The following is a 10,578-nucleotide window of genomic DNA, read 5'->3' as shown; positions in this document are numbered from 1 at the left end:
CCCACCAGCAGTGTAGGAGGGTTCCCCTTTCTCCACAGCTTCTCCAGCATTTGTCATTTGTGGACCTTTGAATGATGGCCATTCTGACTGGTGTGAGGTGATGCCTCATTGTAGTTTTGATTTGCATTTCTCTGATAATTAGTGATAGTGAACATTTTTTCATGTGCCTATTGATCATTTGTATGTCTTCCTTGGAGAATTGCTTGTTTAGGTCTTCTGCCCATTTTTGGACGACGTTGTTTGTTTCTTTCTTATTAAGTCATATGAGCTGCTTATATATTCTGGAGATCAAGCCTTTGTCAGTTTCATTTGCAAAAATTTTCTCCCATTCTGCAGGTTGCTGTTTTGTTTTACTTATGGTTTCCTTTGCTGTGCAGAAGCTTGTAAGTTTAATTAGGTCCCATTTGTTCATTCTTGCTTTTATTTCTATTGCTTGGGTAGACTGTCCAAGAGAACATTTTTGAGATATAGGTCAGAGAATGTTTTGCCTATATCTTCTTCTAGGAGGTTTATTGTATATTGTCTTACGTTTAAGACTTTGATCCATTTTGAGTTGATTTTTGTGTATGGTGTAAGGGAGTGTTCTAGCTTCATTGCTTTACATGCTGCTGTCCAGTTTTTCCAACACCATTTGCCAAAGAGACTGTCTTTATTCCATTGTATATTCTTGCCTCCTTTGTCGAAAATGAGTTGACCAAAAGTTTGTGGGTTCATTTCTGGGCTCTCTATTCTGTTCCATTGGTCCATATGTCTGTTTTTGTACCAGTACCATGCTGTCTTGATGACTGTAGCTCTATAGTATTGTCTGAAGTCTGGGAGAGTTATTCCTCCAGCCTCCTTCTTTCTCTTCAGTAATGCTTTGGCAATTCTAGGTCTTTTGTGGTTCCATATAAATTTTATTACGATTTGTTCTAGTTCTGTGAAATATGTCCTGGGTAATTTGATAGGGATTGCATTAAATCTGTAGATTGCCTTGGGCAGTGTGACCATTTTAACAATACTGATTCTTCCAATCCAAGAGCATGGGATATCTTTCCATTTTTTTAAGTCTTCTTTGATTTCCTTAATCAGTGTTTTAAGATTTTCTATGTATAGCCCCATGTCATCTGCAAACAGTGACAGTTTCACTTCTTCCTTTCCAATGTGGATTCCTCTTGGTCTAGTATGATGTTTAAGGCCTGTGTTTCCTTACTGGCTTTCTGTCTGGGTGACCTGTCCGTCGATGTAAGGGGGGTGTTGAAGTCCCCTACAATTATTGTGTTACTGTCAGTTTCTCCTTTTATGGCTGTTAATATTTGCCTTATATTTTGAGGGCTCCTGTATTGGGTGCATATATATTTACAATTGGTTTATCTTCTTCTTAGATTGATCCCTTGATCATTATGTAGTGTCCCTTCTTGTCCCTTGGAACAGTCTTTAAGTCTATTTTGTCTGATGTAAGTATTGCTACTCCAGCTTTCTTCTGATTTCCGCTCGTGTGAATACCTTTTTCCATCCCCTCTCTTTCAGACTGTTTGTCTCTAGATCTGAAGTGAGTCTCTGTAGGCAGCGTATATAGGGGTCCTGTTCTGTCTTCGTTCAGCCAGTCTGTGTCCTTTGGTTGGAGAGTTTAGTCCATTTACATTTAAGGTTATTGTCTTTTTGTATGTTCCTGTTGCCATTTTGTTAATTGTTTTGGGTTTGTTTTTGTGGATCTTTTTTTTTTTTCCTCTTTCTTCTTTCATTCTCCTCTCCTGTGATTTGTTGAACATCTTTGGTGTTGTGTTTGGGTTGTTTTTTCTTTTTTTGTGTAAATATCTATTATAGGTGTTTGGCTTGTGGTTACCGTGAGGTCTCTCGTACAGCAGATCATTTTAAGTCGCTGATCTCCCAATGTCAAGTGCATTTTAAATCCCCTGCGTATGTACTCTCTTTCTCTCGTGATGACTGTTCTTGATCGTATTTTACTTCTGGTTGTTTCGTGTGTCCCTTAGCAGCTCATTGTGGACACTGGTGACTCTCCTACTTTGTCTTTTAGCCTTTAGCTTTGTGTGTGATGATCTCCTGCCTTCACTGTGCGCTTGCCTTCACCCGTGAGCTCTTTACTTCCGTAATTTTCTTGTTTGCAGTTGTGGGTTTTTCTTTTTAGCTTAGAGAAGTTCTTTCAACATTTGTTTGAAAGCTGGTTTGGTGGTGCTGAGTTCTTTTAGCTTTCGCTTGTCTGTAAAGCTTTTGATTTCGCCATCAAATCTGAATGAGGGTCTGGCTGGGTAGAGTATTCTGGGTTGTAGGTCTTCCCGTTCGTCACTTTAAGTACCTCACGTCACTCCCTTCTGGTCTGCGGAGCTTCTGCTGGAAAGTCAGCTGATGGGCTGGTGGGGGCCCCTGGTGTGTTGTTTGCTGCTTTTCCCTTCCTGCTGCTGTTAGTTTTGTCTCTTTAATTTTTGTCATTTTGATCACGGTGTGTCTTGGTGCCCCTCCGTGGGTTCCTCCTGTGTGGCACTCTCTGTGCTTCCTGGACGTGGGGACTGTTTCCTTTCCCAGGCTGGGGAAGTTTTCAGCTGTTATCTCTTTAAATGTCTTCTCGGGCCCTTTCTCTCCCTCTGCTCCTTCTGGGACCCGTGCAATGTGACTGTTGGCACACTTGGTGTTGTCTCCAACATTTCTTGCACTGTCTTCATTTCTTTTCATTCTTTTTTCTTCTCTTCTGTTCAGAAGCAGTGACTTCCACTGCTCTGTCTCCAGCTCACTGACCCGTTCTTCTGAATCTTTTAGTCTACTGTTGATGCCTTCTAGTGTATTTTTCATTTCAGTTATTGTATTCTTCAACTCTGTCTGGTTGTTCTTTATATCTTCTAACTCTTTGTGCAAACTTCTAACTTCTCACCCTGTTCATCCATCCTCCTCCCAAGTTATTTGATCATCTTTATGACGATTACTCTGAACTCTTGCCCGAGTGGATTGCCTGTCTCCACTTCACTTAGTTCTTCTGGGGTTTTACCTTGTTCCTTCATCAGGAACATATTCCTCTGCCACCTCATTGTGTCTTAGTTGCCATTTGTACTTTTATGTGTGTGATGAGTTAGTTACATTTCTCGACCTTGGAGAAGTGGCCTCTGTAGGAGGTGCCCTGTATGTCCCAACAGTGCACTCCCCTCTCGTCACCCAAGGCCTACATTCTAGGGGCTCCTCTGAGTGCTCATGTGTCCTTCTGTTGGGGTGGGCCGACTGTGTAGGCTTTGTTGGCCCCGAGTCTGGCTGGCTGCCCGGCTCTGCCTTGTGTGGTGCTGCGTTTAGAGGGGACTGGTCACAGGCGGTGGCTGGTTATGGAATCCTAGGGGGCCCTGGAGCTAGTGCTGGCTTGCTGCTGGGCAGAGTCAGGGTCCTGAAGACTCTGGGGCTATTGTCCACCTGCTGGCAGGTGAAGCCAGATCCTGGTGTTAGTGCCAGACTACTGGCAGGTAGAGCTGGTTCCTAGAATCTGGCTGCAGGCCCAAGACAGATCTAGAATACATGAGGTATGGGCAACAAAACTCAGAAACTCTGATTCCTCAGACAATCCTTGGCGCTTCAAGTGCTCAGCGTGCCCACAGCCCCTCCTGAGAAGGGCACAGGGCTGATAAATCACAGTTGGAGCCCCCCGGCCAGACGACTGAAGCAGGGGTTGGTGTCTAAACCAGAGCCTGACCAACAGGGTGCCTAACCAGCTCTGGAAGCTCACTTTTGCCTGGGCAGACAGCAGCAGAGTCCTCTGGATGCGTGAGGTCTGGGGTCCTGTCGGAGCTGAGTGACCCCGGAGCCTCGGCGGCGGTTCTTCGAGATGCCTGCTGTGTAGTCCTCCCCGCCATTGATGCCTCCCTCCCTATCGGGCTGTTCCTGTCGGCACAGGGATGTGCTCCGGACCTCCCGACACTTCTGGGGGGCAGACGCTGCAGAGGGGCAGCTGGCCGGCCACGCAGGCCTCTGGCTCCAGCCCAGGTGGGTGCTGTCTCTTCCTGCTATTTCAAGGTTTGGGAGGAGCTGCTGTTGATCCTGAGAAACATCCAGGGTCCCTCTCCCCAGGCGTAGCGATCCATTCTCCTTGTTCCTGAGGTTCAAATCACTCTTGTCATGCGACTTCTGTTCCCAGGGACGCTGGAAACTGATTTAGTCACAGATTTACAAGTCGGGAGAGCCGCAGAGATGAGGGGGAGGAGCGAGCTGGGCCGGAGAGCTAGATTCTTGAGAAAGGGTGTGAAATTAGTCAAACCAAGATCGGGAGGGGATGAATCTCGCTGCAGTTTGCTGTAGGCTGCACAGGACCTGAAAAGGGAGGAAGCACTTCCACACTTCAGGCCAGGAAGCTGTGGGTTCGAATACCAGCTCATGCCTTCTGGGGCTGTGTGATCTCGAGCAAGTGACACACTGTCTCTGAACCTCAGTGTCTTCATCTGGAAAGTGGGGAGGAAGAGGATTCTGCCAGGAGATGACATGTGTAAGCTCTGGGTACTCAGTGAGCACTCAGTGCAGACTGGGTTTCTCTCTGCTTCCTTACTGGCCCAGCTGGGCTACCCAGGCAGCGGGGGTGTGTGTAGACTGCACCATCTGTCTACATGTCAGTCGAGACCTCAGAACGCCATTTGCCAATTCCTCGTCAGAGAGCTCCTGCCTTCTCCCCCATGAACCCTTCCTACTGTCACCTCGGAGTTTTGGCAGGAAATGTCTTTCTTAAAGTTCACGGTCAGCATAGTCCTAACTAGAGCCTCAGGGCAACACGGGGAAGAGCGTGAGGAACCACCCCCCGGGCGGTCAGGAGACACACGATCTGCGTCGCCCTCCTTACCGGATGTGAAGGTGGCTCGTCCACGGTCACCCAGCTGGTTAGACTCAGAGCTAGCGTGAGAATCCAGGGCTCCTGGCGAGAACTCCCGGGCGCTGGTCGAAAGCCGTCACGCCTTCAGAAGGCCGCCGCAGGACTTAGGGCACTCCTAGGTGCAGATCCATTTGTTTTACAGCTGAGACCTCCCGGGAACTAAGATCCAGCGTGAGAGTGGTGGCTGACACCAAGAGTGAATTTTACTATCGGGTAAATTTCAAAAGGGAGGAAAGAAAAAGACTTTCATGTAGATTATCCTGATCACCAAGTGGCTTTTAGGGTTCAGTTTCCTCTTGTTAGAGAAGATGCTTGGCTGCTTAGCTTCTTCATAAAACTGCCCCCCAGTTGTGGTTTTCACTTTCCACCTTGCCACGTCCTTTCCATCTTTTGTGTCATCTCGCAATCTGGGAGGCACACAGGCAGTTATTATCAACCACTTTCCACGAGACGTGTGAAGGTCGGGGAGACCCAGGTTCAAACCTCAGCTCTGTCAACTTGCCTCCTTTGTCAGCGTGGGCCGGTCACTTAGCTTCCCATGACCTCACTCTCCTCAACCTGAAGTGAGCACGGCCACGGGACCTTCCCAGGTGGGCTGGGGTGGGTGTTGAGCTGAATGCGTTTCCCAAATGTCCTCGATGGTGAGAATCCTCTGGGTACTTGTTAAAACTCGGATTCCTGGGTCCCAACCCAGGGCTCCCAGGGGTGATACCTGGCCGTCTGGCAAGCCCCAGGGAGTCTTATTGGGGAAATTTGGGAAACGCTAGGCTGATTTTTATAGAGCATTTGTTGTGTGTCTGGCACTGAGCAGCTAGTATTCATCAAGCACTTAGCTGTGTCCAGTCTTTGAAGTGGGGATGACAATGGCTACCAGACAGGCCCGTCACGACAAACAAGCAAAACCATGTGTGCCACCCGCAAACAGTACGCCCTAAATGTATGTTGGTGCCTGCGCTTCACTGCACGAGCCAGGACTCCCTCGGGCTGGTGGAACCCCCCAGAGGCTCTCGTCAAGGCTGTGCCTCCATCCTCCCAGCCTAGTACCCTCAACAGGAGGTTTCTCATCTTACAAACCCCAAGGACCAAGCCTCACGCAACCAGTTTGGGTTCCAGGCTCCTCCTCGCACCAGTCTTCCTGGTCAAAGTTGGGAATATGCTGGTCGACCAGGACTGGGTCAGTTGCTCACTCCAGGAAGCAGAGGTGGGGGTCAGCCCCATCCGAACTGCGGGGCAGGAGTGGTCCACACCCACGAGAGGCCTTCCGATGGTCCCCCGTAGTGTGGTGGCCAGACCAAGAGGAACTGGTGCTTGGTGGGCAACCTCACTGATGTCCCCGGCCTCAGCTCCCTGAGTCAGTCAGCTAAGCTGTCTATGGACGCCCCAGCAGGTTGAATCCTTCTCCAGTCTCTTCCTCTGCTGACACATTCCTGGCCTGTCTTGGGGGCCTTGGTCAGGCCGATTCAGCCTCAGACCTGCCCCCGTCTGTCCCACCATCTCCAGCCCTCTCCTTGGCCCCATTCACCCCTGGGCCCAGCTGGCCACAGGGGCCTGTCCCAGGGCTGGTCCAGGGACTGAGGGCAGCCATTGTCCAAAGCTGCTTATTAGGGACCCACGTGGGAATCCTTCCAACCAAGAACAATGAGTTTCTGAATCAGGATAAAAACAGCCTTTGCAAGTCAGCAAATGAGACAAGCTGAACTGCTCGCCCCTCCTCCCTGCATCTGCGACTCTTTTAACACAGTGGATGAGAACAAGGTCTCCAGCATCAGAAGGCCAAGGCTTGAGGCTTCACAGCCACAAGCTGGGCGCGTCGTCTCACCTCGCCGAGGCCTGGTTTCATCTCTGGCGTCTGGATGAGGATGGAGGGAGGTCACAGGGCAGCGCATGGCCCAGAGGAGAGCAAGCTCCTAGTCAAGGATCATCACAGAGCTCTCTCCCTTCCCAGGGGTGGGCCGCCTCGGACACCACCGGGAAGGCAAGCCCACTGTGACATTTCTAAACAGCACGCACTCGAGGCACGGAAAACAGAGGTGACCCACGGCCCTCGCTGCGTCGTGTGCACCCGAGGCTTGGCTGCGTTCTGGATGACACCACACAGCGCCTGCCTCTCCCAGCAGCTGGCTCCCTGCACCCGCGCCATGCAGCCGCCAGATCTGGTGCAGAAGCGCCAGCGCGGGGGGGGGGGTGCTCTGGGCTCTGCCTGGGCTCGGCCGCTGCCCTGCAGGGTGGCCCTGGGCACTCCACTCAGCCGCTCGGGGTTTTGGCTTCTTCCTTCGTCATGATGACTGGGTGATTTCTAAGGGCTTTTCCGTCTCAAAGGGTCGTCCTGTGGCATTTGCTAGTCCTGGTGGGGAGACCCGTCTTCGGGGCCGCACAGACAGGGCTGAGGGCCGGCTTCAGCTCAGCGGGCTCACACCGCAGCTGCAGCTCGGGGGAGGAGGCTGGAGGAGGGCCGGCGCTGGAACAGCACACCCCTGGCTACTCTGACGCTCTTTTCTGGCTGCGAGACCTTGGGCACATCAGTTCTGAGGCACCTGTACAGCAAGGGCAGTGACGTTGCCTGAGGTGGCTGTGAGGACTCGTCAGAGGAATGAGATGCTGCGTGTGAAACGTGTGCCCGGCACACAGCAAGGTCCCCTCTTGCTGCCTCCCCTCTGACGAGCTTCCTCTGCCTCCCTGCCACGCATGACCAAGTTCGATGAAACGGGAATAGCCCAGACCGACCTGTGTTTCACCTTGCCTCCAAGTCACCAGGCCTCAGTTTCCCTCATCAGTAAAATGGGCGCAGGGAGACCTTCTCACAAGAGGTGGTGCGAACGCTCGGTAGGACTGATACAGGGTTTCCCTCCCTTAGTCTCGTCAACATTAACCCAATCGTCATCCGTTTTACCTAACATTGTATAGCATGTATTTCCTGATCTACACGAGTCAACTGATCCATAAAGCCCCCATGGAGGGAGTCAGGACCAGAAAACCCGAGACTAGGCTTGAGTCTCTCGACTTCACCCCACTTCCATGTTCTTTCACCAGCTCTGGGAGGCACGGAGCACGCCTGCCTAGTTCATCCTCAGTCCCGACGCCGAGCATGGCGCCTGGCCTCCGGAAAAGGCCACCTCCACAAACCACCCCTGGAGCCAGAGGTCTGTCTGCTCCAGAGAAGGTAGTAGGTATCAAGGAACCGCCCAGAGGGTGGGGGAGACAGTCCCCTGAGCACTTTGTTCTGGTGGAACTGCACGGGGACCAGGGCTTGCTGTGGGTTCAAGGCCATGTGGCTGAGAATGAATATAGGTGTGTATGTATAAGTGACCACAGGACATTGGCATAACTCTCCTGGGAAACAGGGAGCCTTGCACATGAACCTCATCAATGTCAACTCTCAGTGCAATGACCCTGCTTCTAAGCATCTGTTTTAAGAAATCCACAGAAAGTGTAACAGAGTGTCTGCTTCAGTGGTAAGTTAGGAACAGCCCAAACACCTTACTGTTTGGTAAGAATCAAGCAAATCAGAATAGTTAACAGACCACTGCAGAGCCATTTCAGACACATGCTTTTGAAGACTCTAGTTAGAGATTATCATCCTTAACATTAAGAAAAAAGGAACAAATTCGTCTTGTACATTCCTAAGGTTTTCAAGCATATATTCTTTCGACAGTCTGAACAACAAAACAATGAAAGATATTCAAAATAAGATCCCAGTTTTATCGTGGGTGGCCCTCTGGCTGATTTTTAAATACTTCTTGTGTCTTTATCTCTTCACACCCCTCACCCCTGCCCACCGCTCAAAAGCAGCTTTTAATGGAGACGGCACGCCACCAAGTCTCACGCTGAGACCCCGAGTATCTGACCTGAGCTCCAGGCTACACAGCCTGTAAGACAACGACGTCAGGCAACCAGAGCGGAGCTCCCGGCCGCCCCCCCCGGCGGCCGGCAGGTCACCTGGACCGCCTCTTACCACGACCTCTGGCCTTCTGGACTCAAAGAAGCCATCCCCAAAAAATTGTATAAAAAGATTTATTGAAATTTATCAATGACAAACAGACATAAAACTCAAAGTTTGGCTCTTCTGAGGGGGAGGAAACCGGTGCAGACGAGAACACGGGCGAGGGAAACACACGTCACTTCAGAGGCAATCCGGAAGAGACAGGAAGGCAAACCTGTACACTGACTAGGAATTTGCAGTCACTTCGGATTTCCACTAGGTAAGAAATCACAATTCTGCATTAGTTTTCCGTGCTCGGGTGTATGGAAAAAAACCCAGCCGACAGGCAGCAGCGTCTCCTGTGCTCAGGTTCGTAAAAGGGTCTAAGCCCAGAAGGACCCGTGGAAGAATTCTCTGGTCATTTTGCAAAACAAAGCGGTCTAGCATCTTACAGAACAAGATAGGACAGTTCTGTTTGTTGTGTTTTGTAAGCTGTTTGACAGACGCTGGAGTTGGAGGGTTAGCGTCTCCTTGCATCACAACTGCCAGGTTCATTTTACTCCTAACTCAGAAGCCTGCTGCTCCCAGCTCTCGGCTCACCCCCCAAGAGTGACATCAGTCTTCTCCGGCAAGCGAAGCCCACCACCATCCGCGAAGAGGGCAAGAGGGTGGGAGACGGGGAAGGGCCCCTGACCAGGGCCAAAGCCCGCCTTTAGGTCGCTATTTACAAACCAGGGTGCCAGGTGCCTCGAGCATCGCAGAACCACGGGAACCAGGACAGGAGGTGAGACCAGGCTGGTGCTCAGCCCTGCCTGGGCTTTGAGAAGCCAAACTGAGGGCAGCCACAGCCTTGCCCCCAACTCAGGAGGCTCAGGAAAGACCAGGAAATGAAAGGGCGCTCCGAACCGTCCTCCTGGGGAGCAAGGGGCAGACGGCCATGCGTGTGCCCTCAGCATCGCCTTCACAGGGACAGAACCAGACACAAAGAAGAGTAGGGGAAAGTAAAGAGTGGCAGTAAAAATAGTATTTTATTCCACCCCCTCCCGCCCTCCCACCCCCACCACCCCCAGTACACGTTTCCCCCTCGTTCCCACAGCAACGTTACAATCAGAAAAAAATAAGTTTCGGGGGGCAGGATTTGGGGGGGTTTGGGTAAAAACAGTCAAATCACAATAGGAATTTTTCAAAATAGGTTATTCCGCTTCGTCCTCGTCTTCTCCCTCATCCTCAGCTTCTCGTTTTCGCTTCTGACCCCTTTCTTCCTCTGGAAGAGAAAGGAGAAGACGTTTAGGTTAACACAATGTCGCCTCCGACTCCCCCCACCCGCTGGGAGAGCAGGGGCCGGACACTGAGGCCGCTTTGCCGTCCCTGGGAACTGAGGCAGGGGCTCTGCAAAGCCAGGGAGGCCCCTGTGGCCTCAGGAGGGCGTGTTCTGCCCACTGGCGGGTCCTCAGGGCCCACACCATCTGCTGTCACTGGCGGGGCCAGCCCGCTACCGTGGGGAGTAAAGAGGATGCCGTACCGCCAGGCTCCTCTTCATCCTCCTCGTCGTCTACCTCCCCGTCGTTGTAACCCTCCTCGTCCTCCTAGGAGAGAAGATGGGACATCAGTGCCCCAGACATTAAGAGGGACATGTCAGGACACTTTCCCCGATGCTGAGCTCAAAACGGGGTAGCCCCCAGGACCTGCTTGCTTCTTCATCAGGGGCCCCCTTTATGAGTTGGCGGAGAGCTTGAAACCCCTCCCCTGGAGAATACCGTGTCACACACCACCTTTGCAGACCACATGGTGGTGGTGGAGGGGGGATGTGGAGGGGGACACAGGTGGT

The 10,578-nt window shown here is 51.5% G+C and overlaps 1 protein-coding gene across 1 annotated transcript in view; it reads right to left on the bottom strand.

Annotated features, from left to right (window-relative positions):
- Positions 1-8,828: 8,828 nt before the first annotated feature.
- ANP32A (acidic nuclear phosphoprotein 32 family member A) overlaps positions 8,829-10,578 on the bottom strand; it is a 33,814-nt gene continuing 32,064 nt past the window's right edge. Inside the window, exons 6-7 of the mRNA XM_010955331.3 lie at positions 10,273-10,336; positions 8,829-10,014 (exon numbers count right to left, since the gene is read on the bottom strand). Coding sequence (XP_010953633.1) covers positions 9,944-10,014; positions 10,273-10,336 — 135 coding nt within the window. The 3' untranslated portion in view covers positions 8,829-9,943. The remainder of the gene's footprint in view (positions 10,015-10,272; positions 10,337-10,578) is intronic.

Source organism: Camelus bactrianus, chromosome 27 (genome assembly GCF_048773025.1).
Source record: "Camelus bactrianus isolate YW-2024 breed Bactrian camel chromosome 27, ASM4877302v1, whole genome shotgun sequence".
In the NCBI taxonomy this organism is placed as follows: Eukaryota; Metazoa; Chordata; class Mammalia; order Artiodactyla; family Camelidae; genus Camelus; species Camelus bactrianus.
The sequence above is the reverse complement of the archived record's forward strand: the minus strand, read 5'-3'. Positions and strand labels throughout refer to the sequence as shown.